The sequence below is a fragment of the Augochlora pura genome, chromosome 5, assembly GCF_028453695.1.
Source record: "Augochlora pura isolate Apur16 chromosome 5, APUR_v2.2.1, whole genome shotgun sequence".
NCBI lineage: Eukaryota > Metazoa > Arthropoda > Insecta > Hymenoptera > Halictidae > Augochlora > Augochlora pura.
The window spans coordinates 18369683-18394916 of NC_135776.1; the positions used below are offsets into that span (position 1 = coordinate 18369683).

At 38.9% G+C, this 25234-nt stretch overlaps 1 protein-coding gene across 3 annotated transcripts in view; it reads right to left on the bottom strand.

Annotated features, from left to right (window-relative positions):
• Nucleotides 1–7519: 7519 nt before the first annotated feature.
• Nucleotides 7520–25234, bottom strand: part of LOC144469767 (nucleolar protein 4-like) — a 154095-nt gene continuing 136380 nt past the window's right edge. For 2 of the 3 annotated variants that reach the window (XM_078180368.1, XM_078180366.1), the window contains 6 exons: nt 24795–25120; nt 22981–23184; nt 21632–21778; nt 11970–12184; nt 11005–11195; nt 7520–9041 (listed from right to left, as the gene is read on the bottom strand). In XM_078180368.1, the coding sequence (XP_078036494.1) occupies nt 8875–9041; nt 11005–11195; nt 11970–12184; nt 21632–21778; nt 22981–23184; nt 24795–25120 (1250 nt within the window). In that variant the 3' untranslated portion in view covers nt 7520–8874. The remainder of the gene's footprint in view (nt 9042–11004; nt 11196–11969; nt 12185–21631; nt 21779–22980; nt 23185–24794; nt 25121–25234) is intronic. The other variant, XM_078180367.1, reaches the window with a different exon arrangement.

Sequence of the window (25234 nt, forward strand, 5' to 3'; positions counted from 1 at the left end):
TAGAAATAATCTAGAATCAACAAAAAGAACCTAGCAGTAAAATAACAAAAGTTAATTATTTTCTGTAACATATAAACGACGAATTTCCATCATTTTGCAATCAAAAATTGTCTGCAAAATGGCGAATTTTCGTCACGCGGACGAATATGTGTTATCAAGCTTTGAAAAGCGATTAATCCAATATATTAATAATAATAATCAACAGAAAATGTTCATCCGAAATTGAATAATATTGTCATCGACTAAAGATGGCACTTGTATATACATCATTTCAATGCCGCATATATACGGCGTTCCTACCAATAGATCGTCGTCGAGTGGATGCCGCATATATGCGGCGCACGCCGCGAAAGGGTTAAACTGGCTCCCACCGAGTTCGGTTTCTCTCTCTGCGATCATCGTCGGGTTAAATAGCGGAAAGTACGACCAGCCGCGAACTATAGTTCGAATCGAACTTCATTTCGGAATAGACGAATTTTATTTAGCTACAGAATCGACGAATTTTATTTAGCTATAGGATAGTATAGGCAGGACCGAATAGCATTGTCTTAAAGATAGGTTTCGTTTAATTATCGAGATCAATTCGTAAAAAGTGAGTCGGCATAGAGATTCATTTATATAATAAATAATTTATATAATAATAATCCGTGAAACGTTAAACAATGGACCTGTGATTTCATCTTTACATTCGCGTTGCGGTGGAGCTTATTTTAATCAGAATTTCAATTTCAGTGATATTTTGTTCGTTAATTTGACGATATTAACATTATTGTTTTTAAGATCAAATTGAGCTTAAAATCTTAATAATAAAGAATGGACGTTCTATAGACTCGTATCAAAAACCTTCTATCACAAAAACAAATTGGATCATTTCTACAAAAAATATTTATTACATAAATAAATGATTGTTCAATTTCAATGTAATTTCTTTCAATTTCTTTGTCCAATCTCAATGAAATTCTATTCAATTTCTATTTCTCCTCGAAAACTTTGTTAAATGACAATTCTGACTGGTTAAATGGCATTTTCCTCGCTAAATGTCATAATTACAGAACTAACACAATTATCAATATAATAATAAAAAAGTTACTCAACGATTTGAAAGAAATTCTCTCTCTGCGGCCCGTAGGATATTTGCAAATTACCTGCTGAAAGGGTTAACCTTTCCCTAGCCCACAACCACTCGCATCGATCCCGATCTCTCGCAGCCAGGGACGCAACCCTTCGCACTCGGCTACCCAAGGAAGTAACCCAAGGATGAGAAAAATTCGAACGCAGATTTTCAGCATTTTATTGAACACAAACGCGGCGGCGTTGCTCCGCGCGAGAGAACTCCGTTTACAAATTCGGTGGTACAACGATCGAGTGCGAAGGGTTAAACCAGCGTGGCGGTTTGGTTAAGCCAGCGTAACAGAGAAAGGGTCAGTGGCAGCGTGGAAAGGGTTAGCCTCCTTAGAAGTTCGATTCGAACCTGATCAAAGACTGGTATCCAAAAACAGTGCGACGCGAAACGGAATCGTTCCGCGTACGCGTTGAGGCAGGTGCCACGCGTGTTTCTTTTACACGCGGTTACGTGTGTGTGTGTGTGTGAGCGGTCCTGGAGAATACATCTAACGCGGTACAACTAGCGTGTCTGTAAGATACGACGATCCTAATGATTATTACGTTTCGCGTGGAGGAGACGGTTTCGAATGAAAGGAGGCATTCCACGGTGCCGCGAAGCGAAAACTACTTTTATGCGCGCGGAGAAAGAGAGAGAGAGAGAGAGAGAGAGTTAGAGAGAGACAGAGAGAAGTGTGTAAAAGACTATTGCACTATACCGAATCACGATAGTCGCTCGATCACCTAGGACCTGTGCCGGCAGACCACGGCAATTGGGATTCCACGTGACAGGTGTACGCCGACACGTGATCGCGCGTCGGCGAATCGGTCGATTTCAGATTGCAACCCTATTTACCGATTCGCATCCGACTGATCCCGAACGAGGCATTTCAACGATTTCTTTGATTTGTGCAACCGCGGCGCCTTTTCTCGAGGAATTTAGGTCAAGGTTTAAGAGTTCTTTTTGCGTGGATTTCGGACGATTTTGAATTTTGGTTTTCGAGGAGACGAAGATTTGAATAATGCACAACGAAGAGGAGAGAATTTCATACTAGTCATACTAGTAAACATAGACATAAAATAAATATAAATTCTCTTTTTCTCTTAATGAATTGTTGCAATTGAAAATCACATTATAGTAACTATAAAGAAATGGTACGTGATGGGTTTAAAAATATAAAAATAACAATTTAAAATTGAAATAAAATTTTAATCTCTTGTTATTAATCTTTAAGTAATTGAGTATATCTTTTTCTCCAAAGAAATTATTAGAATTTAATATTTATTATTAATTTCGAAAAGGTGTTTACCATTATAACCATGAAGAAAATGGTACGGCATAGGGTTAAAGAGAAGAATAGCCTCGTTGCCACTAGGTCGCCAGGCAATCATCTGGATGCCGCGAAGCAATTACGATTCAAAGAACGTAAGCTTTGTTTGGAATAGAAATGTTTGGCATTGATGGTTCGCTCGCGAGAAGGTAAACCAGCTAAAAGTGTTCGAGTCACCTAAATGATATTCGCCATGGAAGGAGCGTCCACGCTATTTCAAGATTGCTTTGGACGACTCGTTCTTCACATTCAGCTTATGGTAAAAACAATAAAAAAATATCTTCCAAGTCAAACACGGCTTTTCGTGTTTCCAATTTTACTTTAGATTTAGATTTTAGATGAAGAATAAATAAGTTTGATCTAGAGAATGTTTTTCACAATTTTTAAGAAGTTTATTGCATTGAATTTTATTTTAGATTTGTTTCAGTTTATTGAAATTAATCAGTGTACTTCAACTACCTCTGACAAGAAGACTATTTATGCTGTATATAGACTATATAGACTGTATAGAATACATAAACTATACATAGAATATATAGAGACTATACAAACTATACATAGACTATATAAATTATACATAGACTATATATAGACTACGTAAACTATACATACACTATATATAAACTATATAAACCATACATAGACTATATATAAACTATACATAGACTATACATATATAAACTATATAAGCTATATGTAGACTATATAAAAACTGTCTATAGATCATATAGACTACATAGACTACACATGGAATATTATATATGTATACAGGCTATGTAGACTATACATAGACTGTATAGACTATATAGAGATTATATAGATAATATATACTATGTATAGATTATATAGATAATATAGACTATGTACAGATTATATAGACAATATAGACTATGTATAGATTATATATAAATTACACAGACTATATAGACCATATAAATTAAATGTAGACTACTATATAGACTATACGTAAACTATGCAAATCTAATAGACTATATATCGCAGAAGATACTAAATCGAAACGATCACCTATCTATAGTTTATGCTGTGCAGTGTGTTGGATCGATTGACAAACGTCCCGTCGAAACGGAGGATAAAGGATAGCATGAACTCGTTCGTAAAGGAGCCACGTGCGAGATTTTAGTACGCCTCGTCGGTAACAGTCGGGTGGCTGTTCCTCAACCCTTTCTTTTCCATAACCGCCCTCCCGTCCGCCTGTTGGTGGAATGTGTTTCTCAGATTTCCCGAGCTCGGTCGCGGTGACGCCGCGGCCATCGGTCATCCGCGCATGAACATATTTTACAGTCGCAAACAGTATATACACACAATACGATTCGTATATTTATATATATTTATATACATATACGAGGCACCCGGTTCGAGTGCGCGCACGCGCGCGATTTGCTTTCTTAAGCTACACAACGAATAAAAAGGGCTTCCGTTCGGTTTTCTACGAGAAGAAAATCACCCTGTCGGGAATGTCTGAAGATTATCGACACCTTGCGGTCCGTTGACGCCATTATGCTGTCAGAATTGTTTCTAATAAATTTTTACCGGAAAAACAATTAATATTAATTAATGTTAAATTTTATTTCGAGGAAGCTGTCTGCGGACTGAAAGGTGTTTTGTATGAGATTCAGTGTACGGATCTTCTTTTTTTATAATTAAATAAATTTCTTAACATCGACGACTGCTCTGAGACATTTTTCCGAATAATTTCGTATTTGTTGTATCAAAATATATGAATGACAATGCACATTTTTTCGACATTTTCTCTTTTAACGAACATCATAAGGTTTTGCTACAAATTTCACGCATTCCTTTTCATATATATATATACGTATTTAAATATAAATAGTCTCAAGCAATTGTTGCTATTCTAACTCGATGAACGGGATACTGTAGCGATAATTTGTTAAACGGAACGGTAAGTCGTAGTTAGTTGATCGTCGTGTACCGTACAGAAAAGCATCGTATTTGTAATGTTGATTGAAATTATGCTTTATTTACCACGTTTAAACAACAATTCTTTTATGAAATATTCCACGTGTGCCACTGCGAGCCGCAGAGTATTTATGTGTGTGAACAAGATTCGTTTCGTTAATAATAATAGTCCGCGCGCGGAGGATTGCGGGCACGCGGCCGGACCCGGCGCGACGTATACAATAATTACAATAATAATAATAATAATAATAATAATTACAATAATAATAATAATAATAATAGTAATAATAATAATAATAATATATATTCTCTCTTGAAATCTCGATTAAAAGAAACTCGTTTATCCGCAGCGTCCTTTCACCCTTTTCTCGCATCGTGACACGGCGATGTGTATAATCTATGTACAAAACAACGACAGAATAACTCGCGACACATCGTCTCGCGGAAAAAACTAGTTCTCGATGAAGAAGCGTTCATCATTATCATCACCACCGTCGTGATCATCATCGATATCACTATCATTATCATCGACATCATCATCGACATTATCATCGTCATCTTTATCATCATCATCGTCATCATCATCATCCTCATCATCATCATCCTCATCATCATCATCCTCATCATCATAATCCTCCTCCTCATCATCATCATCATCATCGTCATCTTTATCATCATCATCATCATAATCATCATCATCATCGTCATCATCATCTTCATCATTATCATCACCATCATTATAATAATAACCATCATCATCATCTTCATCATTATCATCATCATCATCATCATCATCTTCATCATTATCATCACCATCATTATAATAATAACCATCATCATCATCATCATCATCATCATCTTCATCATTATCATCATCATTATCATCATCATCGTCATCATCATCTTCATCATTATCATCACCATCATTATAACCGCCATCATCATCATCATTATAACCGCCATCATCATCATCATTATAACCGCCATCATCATCATAATTATAACCGCCATCGTCATCATTATAAACATCATCGTCGTCATGATCGCCGTATCCTTTGTTCTTCGTCACCAATTATATAATCGTAGTAGTGACAGTGTGTGTGTGTGTGTGTGTGTGTGTGTGTGTGTGTGTGTCGCGGTACAATACAATATAAAAATGGTAGTAGCGAGAATTAGACGCGTGAATCGTTACGATTATGTATATAACAACGTAATTAAAAAGAGAAAACAAAGAAATAGACGACAAATAGAAAGGAGTGGAAAATCGAAATGAAAGAGAAACAGTTTCGATTACGCGGAAATTGATCTATGATCGGGGATGGATGCCGACGCGACGCGCGTTCATCGGGGGGTGGTGCTTTCCTCATTTTTTTTTTAAACGGGCGAAGATGACTCCTTGGTCCGATGGGAACAACAATTTATCACTCTCGCGAATGAAATCACTCGAAGCGAATTTAAACAGAAAGGAAGAAATAAACGTGTACGTATATAGCGCTAGGTATATTATCGTATAATAATAATATAATAATAATAAAAATAATAATATAATATAATAATATAATAATAATATAATAATAATATAATAATAATAATAAAAATAATAGTAATAGTAATAATAGTAATAATAATCAGTGTTCTTTGGTAACACAGTGATGCGTCCGGAGACCATAAATACGGTTTTGCAACGTATTGTCCGATCGTGACAAAATGGTCCCGATAAATATATACAGCTCGGGTCAAAAGCCGTGGATTATAATCCGTAAGTATATTTCGTAGTATACACCATATGAAAGTTCGACGTCCCGTTTTGTTTTCAAGAACTAGGCTTCACTTAACAACGCTGCGGTGATTATTGATTATTTCTTGAAATGATTCATTTGTTGAAAAATAATTTGGTAACGCGCGACGATCGTGCACGATCTTATACAAATTATAAAACAATCGATTACAATAATAATAACATATAATCGTGCATCGAATGAATAAATCGATCCAATTCAATTTGTTCGTAATCGTACGAACGTATTTTACGCGTTCAAAGAAGAAACCATTTCGTTTCATGGCTTCCAGGAAATTCGATGTTTCTGAAGATTTGATTACACGTGGTCCCATAAAAGTCTTCTTCGTATAGTATATAGTTTTTGTTTTGTCGGTATCCGTGCGAAAATATTACATCGATATTTATAAATTTCTTTTTATTCGACAGCCTCGCACATACCACTCGTCCCTTCCTTCTCGATAAAACACGTTCTCCGATTGAAATCAACGAGTCCGATGAATGATCGAAGCACAACAATTTTTATTTAGTCTCTTTAGTTTACTTCCGAGAATCGTCGTAACAGCTATAGTCGACGAAAGAAAGATTCGTCGATCTAAGATTGTTATAATAATTTTATTTTCAAAATTATAATTTATACAGGGTGTAAAAAATATTGTTCGTAAATGGTTGAACTCTGTTGGAAATAGTTGAAGCAAAAGTGTCTTTAACAGATTTTTATAACAGTTAGGATTGTTATTTTTATTGTTTTGTAAACGATTTTGAAAGAGAGAAGTTAAATGCGATTTTAAAAGTGAAGATTTAAATACGATTTTAATATTGAACATTTAAATACGATTTTAAAAGTGTAAACTTAAATACGATTTTAAGGGTGACAATTTAAATGGGATTTTAAAAGTAAAAATTTAAATATAATTCTAAAAGTGAAAATTTAAATACGATATTAAAAATGAAAATTTGAATACGATTCCAAAAATGAAAATTTGAATACGATTCTAAAAATGAAAATTTGAATACGTTTCTAAAAATGAAAATGTGAATACGATTTTAAAAATGGAAATTTAAATTTTAAAAACAAAAGTTGGAGAAAAATCCTTGCAAAAATCGACCAAAGACATAAGGTGTTGCAGAGTTCACCTAACCTGCTCACGACAAACATTTCTCGGCACCCTATACAACGTTAAAATAATACCACGTTAACCAAAAGCGTCGAAATAAAATTTAAATTGTTAATAACATTTCCCCTCGAAATAAAAAGACAAGTTCTATCCTTAGAGAACCAAAATGGCGGTAAGCAACTTGGATTCATTTCCCCGTCGCTTCCGTCGATCGTTTTAAACAATCTAATGAATTTAATTCCAAATTTAAAAAATTTTAAAAATCGATGAATTTCATTTCAGATTTTTAAATTTACAAAATCGATGATTCCCAAAAATTCTCAAGAAATGTGTCACGCAGCGTCACCGAGCCCCTACTTCTCGAGAACAAAACGTGGACCGACCGGTCGAGGGTTCAGCGCGCCTCGAGGAAACATCGTCGACCAATTTGAATCCACGATCGTCGACGAAACCTGCACAACACGCTTCAAGTACAATGCTCTCTCTCTCTCTCTCTCTCTCATCTCTCTCTCCCTCTCAGTGTGCCGGGCCAACGTGGCTGCGCCCCGGTGTACGACTAAACTATGAATAAACACGCGCCGGTTCGTCTCTCCAGCGTAAAGAACAGTCATCTTGCGACCTATTTATATACATGAGTCCGCGCGCGAGGGTATGCGTGTACTCGCCTTGTATATAGGCGACAGACGCTCGCCTATAGGTACATATGTACACGTGTGGACGCGTCGCGGATCGTTCCGCTTTGCTCGCGCCCCTTCGCCGTTCGATCGATCGCCGTTCAATCGATCGCCGTTTAATCGATCGCCGTTCAATCGATCGGACGTCGACGCGAGCAGTCGTATGTACACGCGATCGCAGTTACGCCGCTCCGCCGAGGAAAAAGAAGAACCTGTCAACGACGATACGCACAGCTCTATATCTCGACAGGTTTTGAACCGTCGAGGATCATCCTCGCGACCTTCGTCCGGCTCTTAGACAGCACCCTCGCAGAGCGATACACGCTCTTCAAATCCGACGCGTCTCGCGCACGCTCGCACACACACACACACACACACGCACGCACACCTCACACGCCGTCCCGTCGTTTAAGCTTAAGCTTATCGGTAGTTAAGTAAATATTCTGTAAATCCTCTCTATGTACACCCTGTTTGAATAGTTCCCTTAAATCTAGTCTTAAAACTCCGCGTTTCATCGCCATGTGTCGCGTGGAACTCTGCGAGAGATAACCCGGCGCGTCGGGTTGCCTGCGCCGGCGAGGTCCCTCGGGACCATAACAACCCTTCGACGATCATCGAAGAACCCCCGCTATCGTCTGGTGAACGCCGCTGTCGACGCGATATCGGTGCCTCTTTGTCTCGAGGACGAGCCGGTAATGCGTTTTCTAATGCAGGATGGGAGAAGCGCGTTACCGACCGTCGGTAACGGCGGCGTCGACTGTGCCGGCTCTCGCGCGCAGTCGATGCTCGCTTATGCCGGCGTTAGAGTCTCCGGACTCGTAGCGTTCGCCGACACCCTGACTCTCGCGCGTGTCGCTTCTTCCGATTCTTCTTCCTTCGCCCGGCTGAATTTACGAACTAATCAGCTGACCGAACGCCGTTTATATGTAGCTCTATGGCTGCTGGAGTAACAGTTGCTCCAGCTCGTCGGCGGACCTCAGCAAGAACGCCGCGGACTCTCGATAGCCGGTGATCAGTTGCCTCACCGCCGTCATCTCTGTCGCGTTCAGCTTGTGGCTAAGCAACGGCTTCGTGTTCTTCATGCTCAGGTCGGTCGGTCCTGAAAGAAGAACCGTGGTTAGATACGGATTGGGGGATGGAGATTTTCGTTGGCGGTTTCAAGCGTGTTTCTAGCGGGGTTCGAGCGGATTACAAGCAGATTTCAAGCAGATTTCAAGCGTACGACTACTTGGATAGGGTGCTAACACGTATTCGTTCTCAATTTGTTATTTCGCAAAGAATCATTAATAGCCAAATAAAGATAATTCGGAGATTGTATATTAAAGAAAATAATTGACTCTTGTTCTTTTTAATTCTCCAAATAAATTAAATTCTAATTTTTTACCAAATAGAGATAATTCTAATAAAGACAAATTTGTTTTTATAGCATTTTTTAAAAATTCACTGGAAAATATATGATTTTGAACAAGTTACGTTTTTAATTTAAAAATGTTATGGAGTCGCTATCAACCCCATGGGGGTTGCTATGGGGTTGAAAAATTGAAGCAGAAGAGATCGTCGATCATGATCGACAGCCATTGTTTTAGTTTTGTAATTAGTTCTTCAATTTGCTTCAAATGAAAAGTTTCGTTGAAGATTGTTATACAATATAAATACTATAAATATTAATATTATATATAATATATCGATATATAATAGGATAGAATAGAATATTAGAATATTAGAAATATTATTACTATTATTGTTAACTATACCAAATTACAACGACTACCAACGATAAAAATGGCTATAATAAAAAAGCAGTCATAAAAACATATTCAAGAAAAAATTAAAACAAATTTAAAATTCGAGTTAAAAACTAATTTTACAACCCTTCACCGTATCATTGCTAATCAAACAATGCAATTTGAAGGTGAAACTCGAGAAATGCCTTTTTTGGGACCTCGTTTAATAAAAACAGAGCATAAACCAAACAGAAGCTGAAAAGTTCGATCGACGATCTGCGCGCGCGTGACTCAGTTCCTCATCCAAACGAATAGAAGAAACGTCTTATCTCGTGGGAGTAGGTTCGAGCTACGTGTGTGTGCTCTAATGATTCCGGCAACTTCGTTGACTAGCCACGAACAGGGCCGCGGGAATAGTCTGACAAGCCAGCTGTGGAACCATTAGAGAGCACCGCGCGGATTAAAAAGAAACTGTCAAATGAAAATATTGTCAAATGAAAAATATTGTCAGACTGAAAGTACTGTAGAAATATTGTCAAATGAAAAATATTGTCAAATGAAAAATATTGTGAAACTGAAAAATATTGTCAAATGGAAATACTGTCAAACTAAAAATACTGTGGAAATAGTGTCAAATGAAAATACTATGGAAATATTGTCAAATGGAAATACTATGGAAATACTGTCAAATGGAAGTGTATTGCCAAATAAAAATATTGTCAAATGAAAATACTGTAAAACTGAAAATACTGTGAAAGTACTGTCAAATGAAAATACTGTGGAAATGCTGTCAAATGGAAGTATTGCGAAATAAAAATATCGTCAAATGAAAATACTGTGGAAATATCGTCAAATTAAAAATACTGTGGAAATGCTGTCAAATAAAAATACTGTGGAAATACTGTCAAATGAAAATACTGTGGAAATACTGTCAAATGAATGTATTGTCAAATAAAAATACTGTCAAACTGAAATTACCGTCAAAAGAAAATACTGTCATATAAAAATACTTTCAAATAAAAATACTGTCAGACTGAAAATACTGTCAAACTAAAAATACTGTCAGACTGAAAATACTGTCAAACTAAAAATAAAAATACTGTAGAAATACTGTCAAATGAAAATACTGTGGAAATACTGTCAAATGGAAATACTGTCAAATGAAAATACTGTGGAAATACTGTCAAATGAAAGTACTGTCAAATAAAAATACTGTCAGACTGAAATTACTGTCAAATAAGAATACTGTCAAACTGAGAAATATTGTCAAAGTGAAAACACTACCAAACGAGACGTAAGCGGAAGCGAAATTATAAGGACACCGATAACCAATATTACTTTGTGTACCGTTGCTCAGGAGGCCGGACGTGAAGCTCTGCGTCGGGTACAGTCCGGCGGACAGGGTCGGCGGCACCGTCGTCGGCCCGGCACGCTGGAACGCCTGGCTGAAGTTCGGTCTGTACATCGCCGTGGGTGCACCGCCGCTGGCAACACCATTAACGGCCGAGGAGCTGACTATCGTTGCCTGGCTGAAAAAAAAACCCGACCGAGATTCGTGTTAACGATAAGGTGTGTGTAGCATTGATTAGCTCCGCCCGGTTCCGCCTCCGGCTCTCTCTCTCTCTCCCCCTCTCTCTCTCTCTCTCTCTCTCTCACACACACACACACTTTTCGTTCCGTGACCTTTGACCAGCTACGCGCGGGACGCTTTATCTACGACCAAAGGAGCCGTTGTTACTCCGCCGATCGGTGAATGAGAGATCACTCGAACGCGCGGATAGGAATCGATTACTATGGGACGCGGCATTTTCGCGACGTGCGGTCATTTTTTCGGCTAAGGTCGATTATTTATTCTATTTTTGTTAATTTCTTAAAATTAATTCTAATTAGCATGACATCTATGTATAAATTTAGTGAACTATGTATAAAGCAAAGTATTAAAAAATACATAACACTACTATATAAATAAATAAATAAATATATCTATATCTTTTACAGTATAGATATTACTAGCTTTTTAATGTTAAAATTTTACAGCAAAACTTCATGAATCATATCAAAATATTTAAACTTTAAATAAATCCATAAAATACTCCTGGTAATTGTTTAATGGTTCCTGGTAAATATTTGTTCTAATAGCATACAATCGAGTAATTGTAGTAACTAGTTAATAACTGGTTAAAATAATTAAAATAACTAGTTAGTGAAAAGATTCCTCCAAATAATCTCGGGAACCCTTCTTCCTTATCCGGAGTTATAATAATTTCGTATTTTCGACCTAAGGTGAAATTCGTGTTACTGACCTCATGAGACCCTTGTTATCCGCCGGTGTGAGCAGCTTCGACGCCGGCGCGAGAGATAGGGGTGTAGATGAGAGCGTGCTGCTCGGTAAGTTCGCCAAGCTGGTTAACGGCGCTAGGGACGTTAACGATGTCGGCGGTGTATCCTCCCTCTTGATCGGAAGTGATTTCACCGGCGTACTCGAGAAATGCTCCAAACTTGACCGGACGTCCGTTTGCTGTAACCAAAACGGGCGGATCTTAGCCACTTTCTCAACGCTGAAACGAACGAAAGGAAAAACCACCCCCGGCGAGCTTTCGCGTTTTCATATTCGCGAAGCTAGTTTCAGGATCCTCGCGTTTTCTAAGCCAGTTTTCTAAGTTCTTTTTTCACCCTTTGGTCAAAGCGACGGATTCTCGTTGAAATGATTGCTGTTATCATCGATAAGGAACTCATCGTTGACTAATTCAATTGCGGTTACTTTCGTGGCTATGTCGATTGGCATTTTTCTTGTTTATCACTATTTATTTAATAATTATTACTTATTACACTATTATTACTTATTTAGCTTTAACTAATGATTAGTTAAACTAATATAGCTGTAATATATATAGTTATAATATAAACAATAAATAGTTGGTAATAATAAAATAATCATTATTAATAATCTCTAACAATTATTACTCATTTAAGTTTTACTAAGTATTACTTATTTAAGTATTGCTTATTTAAGTGATTTTCAAACGTGATTTTCTTTCCTTTTTCCAATGATATCGCAAGTATTGAAATATATATAATAATAAGCATAATAACGATTATAATAAATGTTAATAATCACAATAATAATTACCACAAATTATTAATAATCGTAATAATAATTATAATAAATGTTAATAGGCATAATAATAATCACAATAACTGTTAACAATCACAATGATAATGATCATAAATGTTAATATCTATAATAATAAACGTTAAATAATTCAATGCCGAATATTTCTCTTTTTTATATTTTTATGCTTGTTTAACTATAACTGATTAACGTACGTACACGTGGTCAAAAAGGCGCGAGGAGGTTAAATGTTGCTATTAAAAAAATAAAAACGAAATATTGACCTGACTTCGAGGAAAATAAGATTCTTTAACAGGTTACACTTGACATCTACGTGACGAGTGTGTGACCTAGGCGGCGAGGGGTTAAAGTTCTCGCGGCAATTATTCAAGCATCGGATAAGAACGTAAACAAAAACTCAGCATTGCTTGAGAGCGCATTTGCCGAAGATAATGTACCTTCCGCAAATATGCACTTGATTAATACTGTTCACAGCGCGTTAACCCCTTGCACTATGGTTTCTATTATTACAGCTTTGTTAATTAGCAGCGTCTTATTTTCAATAACTTAAAACACCGAATGCTTTAAATAACAAGATTAAATAACAACAATTTTGTTTATAGCCTGTTTTCATCTGCAATTGTTCTTATATTTAACCCTTTACAGTGACGACTCCGCGACGTTGTTAAAATTGTAAAATTATTTTTATATTGCTAAAACTTCATATTTAGTAATTAAAACAAATTCGAGTTTAGAATCCAATGCAATTTTTAGCGGTGCCTCCGCCAGTCACCGCTCGAGTGCAAAGGGTTAGATATGAAATTGAAACAAAAATTGACGGATATGATCGTCGCGATATAATATTCTGCCGCGTCTCCATGACGTATATAGTCGTCACATACACTTAGTCAAAGACTCTTTCACCCCTGGAACGCGGTAGAAGATTTTCCAAACAGCGCACCGAACAATCGCAAGACGACGATCACATCGGAATCTATTCAGGTCTCAGTCAGGGCACGACTTTTGGTTCGCCGGTTAAATGGACCATAATCGTAACATTCGCCGACCACGGGGATTGGCCGACACACAGACGGTCCCCTCCACCGTTGGCGAGCACGCGAGAAACAATTATCAGCTGCCGTAGAATTTTTCCGAATTCTGACCTAATTCCCGACTATCGGCGACCGCGCGAGTACGACGCAGTACGAAACTCTCTCGCAAAACTCTCTCTCCTCTCCTCTCTTGGAAGAAAAATCAACCACCGTTGCAACGCTCCAAACAAAAGCCGCGGCGTCGAGATGTACCTGCTGCGCAAGTTCGCGGTCGTACACTTGCTTGTGCACCACCCTCAGGTTCTTCTTCCTCATGTTTGCACGGTCGCTACAGTCTTTTACTCCGCATCCCACCGTCGGTTGTCACAAATCCCATAATCCACCGCGATTTCTAGACCGTTGCTTTGCCACCTGTGTCCAGCGCGCCAAGCACGCGCGAGTCCGGATCGATCGAGAACGCGCGGCGGCGTCGGCGGCGGCGACGGTGGACCGTCCACGGAAACGCGGAACCGATTACTGACGACGGCACCAGCGGCCCGCTCCATTCAGCCGGTTTATCTTCGGCAGGCCGAAGCGAGCGGAATCACCGAAACAGCACGTGTCACGAGCCAGTCGAGGCAGGGATATACGGCTGGAATCGGCGGACCGCGTTGGGCGTTCTTTCCGCGCCGCGATCGTACGAGGTGCGATCATCCCCTGATCACCTGTCGGCTGACAAGGCGGGACATTTGGAGCAATTTGGTGGAATTTAGAGGAATTTAGAGAAATCTAAGGCAATCTGGAGAAGTCTGGGGGAATTTGGAGAAATTTAGAGGAATCTGAAGGAATTTGGAGGAATGTAGAGGAATTTAGAGCAATTTAGAGCAATTTAGAGGAATTTAGAGAAATCTAGAGCAATCTGGAGAAGTCTCGAGAAATTTGGAGAAATTTAGAGGAATCTGGAGGAATCCAGAAGAAGCTTGAAGAATGTAGAGGGACCTAGAGCAATCTAGAGCTAGCCTAGAGGAAGCTAGAGAAATATAGAGGAATTTAGAGGAATGTGAAGGAATTTAGAGGAATGTAGGGCAATCGAAAGAAATGTAGAGGAATCTAGAGGAATGTAGAGGAAACTAGAGCAGGTTAGCGGAATGTAGAGGAATCTAGAGCAATTTAGAGGAATGTAGAGAAATGTGGAAGAATCTAGAGGAAGCCAGAGGAATGGAGAGGAATGTGAAAGAATCTAACGGAGGCCAGAGGAATGTAGAAGAATCTAGAGGAATGTAGAGGAATATAGAGCAACTTAGAGGAATGTAGAGGAATCTAGAGCAATTTAGAGGAATGTAGAGGAATCTAGAGCAATTTAGAGGACTATAGAAGAATTTAGAGGAATTTCGAGAAATCTGGAGGAATCTAGAGGTAGCTAGAGAAAGTTAGAGGAATTTAGAGGAATCTAAAGGAAGAGTCAAGAGGAATCTAGAGCATGCCAAACGAAGTAGAAAGAAGTTATCGGAGGCGCGAAGAAGCTACAAGAGAATGAAGTATGCTAAAAATAAGTCAGATAAGATACAAAAAGAAGGTTAACAAAAACAAAAAGAAGCTAAAAGAGACCGAAGTAATCTAGAGTAAGCAGAAAGAAGTTCGAAGCAAGAGTTAAATTGGCAGAATCCAAGGGGAACTGTCGAAAACCAATGGCAGGGAAGAGAAGCCAACCGAAGCTGGCAGAAGGTGGTAGAAGCGAGGCAAACAGGAATTAGGGAGAGGAGAAGCAGTTCTACCATTAGAAGCTAGTAAAAGCCTCGGGGAAGCTCTAGAGGAAGCTGGCGGAAGCCGAGGAAGAGGCTTGCACCCGGCCAGATGCGTCGGGCTGAGAAGTTCGAACGCGAGTAAGCCGGTCGGCGATGGCCGAGGAAATTAATTCGTGGAAAGAGGAGGGCGAACGAAAGGGGAGGAACGAAATCGCGAAAGAAATATAAGCGAGGAGCAGCGCGCTATACCAGGCGGCCGCCGCCGCCGCGCTCGGCCACGGAGGAATGAAATCGTCAAGAGAGAGAGAGAGAGTGAGAGAGATAGAGAGAGAGAGGAGAACGGATGTAGGGAGGTGTTTTTATGAAAGGCGAGCACAGTGTGCGTTGACGTCAATTATATAGGTGGCCACCGCGGCAGATAGCCGCGCGCGTCCGTGCACGAACCCCGGTCTTCTCCTTAATGGGTTAGGTTTAGGTCGCCGGAGAGGTTATCGGTCCCGGCTCTCCGTCCCTCTCTCTCTCTCTCTCTCTCTCTCGCTCTCTCTCCGTGCCACTGCCTCTCTGTATCTCTCGCTTCTCCTCGCTAGGGATTTTCAACGTAGATAAGTCGAAACGAGAAACCAAGTTTCTAGCTTCTTGCACAGCTCAACCGGGAAACGGCGTGGGCTGAGGGGGTGAGCGGCGAGGCGGGGAAGGGGGCGCCTGGTCGGAGGGTGGATGTGCACTATTCAAGAGGTCAGAGGGAGGATTAGGTGCGCCAACGACACGCCGCCGCTGCTGTGCAGCCCCTGGACCCCAGCCGACTCTCTCTCTCTCTCTCTCTCTCTCTCTCTCTCTCTCTGCTCTGATGTCTACGGCAGCCAGTGCGCGCTCTCGCAACACACTCGGAAAAGTCGACTCTGACTCTCTATGCTTTTCCGCGATCAGGATGAACGAACCGGAGAGAGGATATCCGAGGATGTACCGGCGAGAGTTTCAACGTGCTCGCTCTCCTCTCTCCTCTCTGCTCTCTGCTCTCTCTCTCTCTCTCCTGTATGCAACTTCTCTCTGGGCTGCGCGTGTTTGCTTGTAACGCCCAGCCCAGACTCGAGACGACAAGCTACGGTACCGTGAATTCCGCCTCGCTATCGCCTGATTACCAAGATTCCGCTGGTGTATCTCGTTCATTGGAAAATCATGCGGATGGAAGCTGCCGGGTAATTTTTAATGTCGCGATGCGGTTTTTGGTTTGGCCAGTCGAATTTAAAGTAAAAATGATTAGCGGAAAGGTGACTTTGGGGCGCCTTTCGTTACGTCATGTTCCAGGCTCACTTTTGCATTGCTAAATTCATATTGTCTACTTTACATTGTCAGATTTAAACTGTTTAATTTATATTGTCGAATTCACATTATCTAATTTATATTGTCGAATTTACATTGTCAAATTAACATTATCCGATTAACATGGGCAAATTTACGTTGCCCAATTTACATTGTCGAATTTACATTATCGAAATTACATTGTTAAATTTACATTGTCTGATTTACACTGCCAAATTTAAATTATCTAATTTACTATAAATTATATTAATACTATATAAATTATCTAATATGTATTATTACTTAACAATAATTTTATTTTAACGTGAATTTTATTTTAATATAAATTTTATTTTATCATCAATTTTTTATTTAAAAAGTAATGTTATCTTGAGACAATGTGCTACGATTTTATATAAACATAACAAATGCCTGAATATGATATTAATTGAACGCATTAATATCCACATACTAATTAAATGAATTAACAAAAATATATATCTTATACTAATAAAATCTATTCTAAAGTTAATTCAATTTTCAAAGTTAATTAAAGATAATCTAAATAAATCAATTTAATTTATAATAACATCGTAATTTATTAATTGGTTTTATCATCTTAGGTTTTAACATCTTAGATTTTAACATCATATAGGTTATATTCTCGAACGTGAATGAAAATTTTCTAGAAACGTGATTTACGTCACCGAATCGAATTGTTTTCAGCTAACGCCGGATTATGAAAGCGGCGATCGTTGTCGATCATTCGGTATTTTGCAACCGAGCTTGTAAATTCCGATAACCGTGCAGGGTCCTCAAGGTTCGACACGTTTAGACGTTTGAATTATAGCCGCGCGGTGTCCCGAGGAAACACATACGACAAATCAATTCTAACGTGACAGGGCGATGTATAAAAACCAAGCCATTCATCATTTTCGGAGAAGAGAGAATGAGCGCGCGCGTGTGCTTGTGTGTGTGTGCGTGCGTGCGCGGCTTCTGTTTCTGAACTGTCCAAGTTTATTTTTGATAATGAAATATTCTAGGGAATATTATACGAAGACCGGTTTCTGGAAAGGTGATACTACGAAACGATGATTTAACGCTGAAGCGTAGCGAGAGCACTGAAGATGAGTAAAAGTGACAGTGTTGCTTTATGCAAATTATAAGATTGAAATTACAATATTTCAATTATTGACAATATTTCAAATATTATCTTTGCAGTGATACGTTTTAGATTAGAGAGATTTATATTCAATAATTTTCAATGCAAATAGTTTTGCGATTTTAATGATTATAAAATAAGAAATGTGATCATATGACCCGCTGTGGTATAGTTAGTGTTAAGAACGATGATATTTTGTTTAGAATAATCAATACTTGTTAGGTGTATAATATTTTAACGTGGTAGGTGTAAATGAAATTGTTATTTGTACGGTCGAAATAACCCTTTAGAAAGTTGTCATTTGTTGATATATTGATATATTTATATTATGTTTATTAATATGATATTTATATGCTATTGTTATAATATTCTATGTTATTGCTAAGATATTGATATGGTAATAATATTAATTATTGATATGCTATAGATATGATATTGATACAATGTTGACATGATACTGATTAACAGTATCAATTGCGTTTATTAATGTATATTCATATACCCATTGATATAATCTTTCATTCATTGATAATACTTCTTGTATCTGTATTGCGATTAATTATAGTTTGTTTATGTCAAAGCTTGTGTTAACATTAACCTCGTTTCATTTATTATTCAGAATCGAGATAAGTTCAAAGGTAAAGAAATAAAAATAGCATTTTCCATACTTAACAGAAGGATACAAATTAGTATCTTTTCAGTACAAAAAAAAACATAACTTTTCCATTTGCCACAAGAATTTCTTACTAACAAACAAACTCTACTAATATATAATTAATTAAATGAAAAATTAATCTAATAATCGTACTGCAAGAGAAAATGATCAAAGACCAACAAACATCAATCACCGTAGCGCAATTGAATTCAACAATAAAAAGATAATTATTACATAATTATCCAACAATAAACAACTCAAAATTCGCCCTATTTCCCTAAATTTTCCTGAAAGAAGACTCGATGAAGAATTATCTCTATAATCGAGTTCGTCCGCGTGACTGCGATCGGACTCCGCAACAACTTAGGCGCGGAGCTTAAGTCCGCGTCGTAGCCAAAAGTATGCGATTTTCGACGACAGGCGACGCTTCACCGGGCCGCATCGAGAAGGTTAATTGAAATTTCAAACAGGTCCCCGCGACGATAACAGAGCAGCCAGTCGTCCGCGGCGCGGTTCGAGGCTTGTTGACGTCTCGCCCGACCCGCGGCGGAGCGTTTCAATTTTTCCGTCGTTCCGCGCGCAGCACGCGCGGAACGTGGTCAGTGTGTGCGCGCGTATTGCATCAGAGAGTGGGAGAGGTGCGCGACCCCCGGGGTTATCACTCTAGTCTTCTCCGACCATACCTATATCAATCCTAGCTTCGTTTCACGTATCGCGCGCGCGGCTCGTTCGAAGCCGTTGCGCAGGAGGAGGAGAGAGAGAGAAAGAGAGAGAGAGAGAGAGAGAGAGGAGCCAGCGCGAGAGACGCCAGCTCTCGGATTTCTACGCGCGATAATTTTATGACCGGGGCCGCCGTCGCCGCCGTTGTCGCCGGACGCTTTTATGAAAAACTTTATCGTCGCCCGGCGGTGTTGCGTCACGAGGTCGATTCGGACGTGATCGCGAACCGTGGATCCTCGACGGATCTACGCGGCGTCCCGCCGATCGAGGAACTTTGCCGGTTTTCCCGAAATTTTCTGTCATAACTGCGCTGCACCTCCGCGATTAATCGTTTTTACTAATCCTTGATCGGGTCGTTTATTTTGATAGTGACCTAAGTCGATTTATATTTAATACTTTACCGGTTATAAATCGGTTATGGTCGGTTTATGGTCGATGGAATACAATGCAATGCAATACAATACGATACAATATAATATAATACAGTATATTATAGTATACCATAGTATATTGAAGCATAGCATAGCATAGTAGTATAGTATAGTATAGAATAGTATATATATATAGTTCTATATAATATGAATGTTATAACATACCATAACATAGCACAGCATAGCATAGTATAATATAGTGTATACTATATTATAGCATAGCATAGCGTAGTCTAATATAGTATAGCAAAATATAGTGTAGTATATTATATTATAGCATAGTGTAGCATAGTACAATATAGTATAGTATATTATAGCATAGCATAGCACAGTATAATATAGTATAGTATAGCATAGTATAAGTATATTGTAGCATGGCACAGTATAATATAGTATAGTACAGCATAGTATAAGTATATTGTGGCATAGCATAGCACAGTATAATATAGTACAGTATAGCATAGTATAGCTATATTGTAGTAGAGTCTCCTATAGAGGCTATAACTTATTAAAGTGACTACAAGGAGATAAATAGAAAATTACACTTCGATTTTTCCAAATAATATTAGAATCATTTATTTCGTTAACTAAAATTCTGCAAAAGAATAAAAGACAATAAAACATCGAACGTGTCGACACAAAAACGTCTTTCACAGAATAACGCGGTGAACAGGGTGACATTTTCTAAATTCACGGAGAAAAAAAATCGGACACTAATAATGAAGAAAAATGGTGTCTTCCTGTTCGTAATTATGTTATCAATTACGAAAGTTACCTTAGTTGAACACCTGCAAAATTTGGATTTATCACTAGCGTAACAGGAGTTACAGGAGTTGATTTATGGATCGCGCGCATAGTCGACCGGATACGGTTGGAACGCGTGTCTGTACCGAAATGTATGAATCACGTGTTGTTTTTAAAAAAGCACACGTAAGTCGGCGCTTCCTAATCATTCATCTCGAACAGGTGCAGTTAATTGTAATAAACAATCTCACTCTTTTTTGCATACATCATTTACGCGCCGTGCACGCGATATCGGTCGAAATTCAACGCGGAACAAAGTAAGCAGAAATTGTAACATCTTTTTCATTAGTAATCAAAATTGCGATAATTATGTTTTGATATATTAATATTAGATTAAAATAATTTTTCTGTGCAGTTTGAGCAATTTTTAGTGTAAATATTCTTCCGAAAATTAGATGTTTAATTAATGCGTCGGTTTCTGAATTTAAATAATTGGGCAGGCTTCATATTTCGAGCAAATATTATATTGTATTATATTATACCATATTATACTATATTCTATAATATAATATTTTATTTTTTCTATTTAGACAAATAAATCTATATTTTACGAAAATTAGCTTAAATTGATATTATATTATATCATACTATACTATATCATACTATATAATACTATATATTAGTAATGTTAATAATTAAATATTACTATATATATTGTACTATATTATATAATACTATATATTAGTAATATTAATAATTAAATATTACTATATATATTGTACTATATTATATAATACTATAAAATATTTTTATATTATATTACGTTATAGCACCATACAATAATTCATCTTTTCCACATAGGTACATACTCTATTTATATAATACTCATTTATGTCACACAAATCCATGTCTAAATAAAATTAGCCTAAATCGAGAGACACGTGTCTCCGCAAAGACTATAGAACATAATAGTCCTCGGAAGAAAATGATACGAAGACGAACACGGAAGACGAGGTCCGCCCGAGTGCAGAAGGTTCCAATAGATATTCATAGTAATGTTACTCACCGTTGCCGCCGGAAGTGTTGGCATAGGCTGTGACACCGGCTCCATACCGACTCTCATGCGCTTCGCGTTGTCGCTCTCATTTTCGCAGGCCGTTGCCAAAATTTGCTCGGCCTGCACGGAGGTCAAGTGTGCCGGAGTGGGCCTCGCCTAAAAAGAAATATATCCCGGCGTCACGTGACCACGTCGCATACCGAAATCTCGAACTTGACTCAGACCTCTGGAATTCTCGCGCTTTTCGTCGACGATATCTTTCCGCAGATTCACGGGAAACGAAAGGCTTTTGCCAAATACCGCGCGGCGCGCCTTTTTGAAGAATTATCGACGGACGTTTAAGTATAAGAATGATTCAGTGACATGAACTGTAGCGCATTTTTTGATTTTTGTTTGGATGTTATATTACAGAGGCAAAGCATTTTTCATTTTGTAATCTAAATTGGAATATCGTGTTTCTTCGAATTAGTGACATAAACTGTAGCGCATTTTTTGGTTTACGTTTCAATGTTATATTGCAGAGGTGAGTCATTTTTCATTTTTTAATCTGAATTGAAATATTGTGTTTTTATATATTTTTTTGTTGGATGGTTCAGAAGCCAAGTTTTGTTTTTAAATTAATTACGTAGTGCAATGGAATTATTAACATAAAATCTTTCGGTTGATGGATTAGGAAAATCGATTTTTTTATAAATAAATAATAGATAGCAGTATTTATATTATATCATAGAATGACTATATAAAATGGTACTACGTCAGTTAAGGGTTATTAAATTTAATTTTAAATAACGAGATACTGTTTAATACTAATATTATGGAAATATAAAAATGTTTACGATCTGATGATCGTAATTATAATTAAAAAATTATAATTTCCATCTTGTATCCATTTTAGTTATTTGATGTCACCATTTTTATTATTACAGACTATTACTATAATTTTATTATTATAGATTGTTATTATATTTTAATTATTACATATTATTCTGATATTTTTATTATTACAGATTATCATTATGTTCTTGTTATTACAGATTATTGTTATATTTTTATTACTACTGATTACTATCAAATATATTTTTTTATCAGATTTCTACAGTTCCACAACTGTAACAAAAATAATAAATTTCCAAATAATAAATTTGAATAAATTCCAAATAAACTTCCTTTTACTGTATCAATTACAAATGTAATTTCTATGATGATAAAAAATCAAAAATCAATCAAATCTAATTTTCGAAGACACCGCAATTCGCGAGCTGGTTCCCTCAAAGCTCAATTTTCGCGTAAACATCGCGCAAAACCCGACATCGACCACGCGGCCCGCCTAACATCGTACAAAGCGCGTAGAATCTTACCGCGTCCCAGGGCGCGCCCTCCCTGCCCCGTTTGTTCCTCCGACAGCTCTTTAGGTACGTTCGGATCCTCTTCCTGGCCCTCTCCGCGAACTCGGGGAACTGTCTTGTGCAGCTGTCGATGATCGCCTGTATCTTCTCCTTCGGCTGTTTCGAGATAGGTACGATGCGGTCCAGGTTCTCGTCGACGAACAGCCTGACGAACATCTGTAAAGGGAGACGCCGCCGCGGAATGAATTAAACGAGACCGCGTACACTTCGCTGCCGGGAGGAATTAAGAATTCCACGGCCTGGTGGGAGGAGGAGGGAAGAGAGAGAGAGAGGGAGAGAGAGAGAGAGCGAGCGCGAGGGGAGGGCTTCTATTAAACTAATTGTAATTAATAAAGGAGCTGCTCTCTCGGTGGCCGGCTCACGGCCATCTGCGGGGCCCCGGGTTGGATTTCAGGTTTCCGCGCTGGAAATGAACGGAGATCAGACGCGCGGCTGGTGCGGAGGGTTGAGACGATGGTAAAAGAGAGAGAGAGAGAGAAATAAAGAGGGCGAGAGAGAGAGAGAGAGAGAGAGAGAGGGAGAGAGGAGCCGCGTGCCGTTGCGACGCCGCTTTCATAAAATTTTACGATAATTGGGGCTTTTTCGGGAAAACTCCGGCTAAAGTTTCATTGGATCCGCCAGCGGCCCCTTTTTCCTACCCCCTCCCACACCCTCCCGTCTCTCTCCTTTCGAGAGCGCGAACAAGTCCGCGGAGCTTTTTACGCGCCGCGGCGGCCGCGGATAATGGCCGCGGCGATAAACTCGCAGTTTCCGGTTTAATGCGGCTCGCGTGGAAGGAAACGGTGAGGATTCGATTTCAGGTGTTGCGCCGCCGGACGCCGACTCCTCGGAGACGTTTAACGCGGGATAATTAAATGGGTGTAATTGCTAGTAAACGGTACGTAATGCTTGACGTGCACGCCACTAGGTGTGCGCGCGGTTTTGACGCCGCTCTCTTTTCCCGGAGGATAAGGAGGATTCGGAGGGTAACGCGCGGAATAACCCTTTCGGGCTCTGTTTTTGGGGGCAGGAGACATTGTTTCTTGTTAGGGGTGATTTTGGATTGGAGTTGGATGCTTGGCGTGAGGTATTAATTGCCGATGTTGTATGGAATGTTGTTCGTTGCGTTTATTGTAACGAAATTTATTTTATTTCTAACAATAAAAAATCTAACCTCGAAATTAAAATTTATTTCTTAATCCTCCCAAAATTGTCCAACTTCATAAAATCATAAGAAATCAAGAAATTAATCATCCCCAAAAATTCACCTAAACCAAAAAATTGGCCTAGAAGTCACAAAATTGGTCTAAAAGTAAAAAAATCGGCCCAAAAGCCAAAAATTGGCCTGAAAATCCAAAAAAGAAAATAAAAAAATTAGTGTCACCTATATTTGGGGGACGCGGCCTTCACAGTGTTAAAGAATAATTAATTCTAGTTTATTCTATACTTTCTAATTTGTTTCTTCCATTAATTCTATAGTTTATTGATTTCGCATAAAAAGGAAGGCACTTATAGGACACCCTAATATTTTTAATTTCGAGTTAAAATGGCAAAGAAAGTGCAAAGGGTTAAAGAATAAATATCGTCTATTGATTTCGGATAAAAAGGAACACACTTACAGGACACCCTAATATTTTGGAATTGTCTCCAAACTATAATGTGTTAATGAACTAAAATGTCTCCAAATGCAAAGGGTTAAATTTAAGATTGTTCGAGCAGTTTATTCCCCATAATCGCGAAGAGAGCGGCGCCGATGGAAATACGAAACGGGGACTGCCGAGACTCACGTTGAAAGCCTTCAGACGCTCCGGGTCGTGATGTCTGGGGTCCAGCCTCTCGTCGGCGTCTTCGTCGTCGTCGTCCTCGTCCTCTTTATTGCCGCTGCTGCTGGTCTCGTCGTGAGCGCTCCCCGTCCCCTCGCCGCCCGGCGGGCTGGACTCGCGGTCGCGGTCGGACCGCGAGGGCGTCGCGGACGAGCCCGGCGGCGGCGTCTTCTTCAGTCCCATCGCGTAGGACGCCCACAACGATGCCATGTCCTCGCCGGCCACCGCGGCCAAATTGGGAACAGTTCCGGCGGGCATGTCCACCATCTCCGAGGAGCCGTTCCGTGAGTCTGGAATCATTCGCAAACGCGGCCTACCATTAGCACCTTGTACACGCCGATTATAACCTTCCTCTCTTACCGCTGAGCAGGAAAATATTGCAATTCTTTTTTTTAACGCGTGTC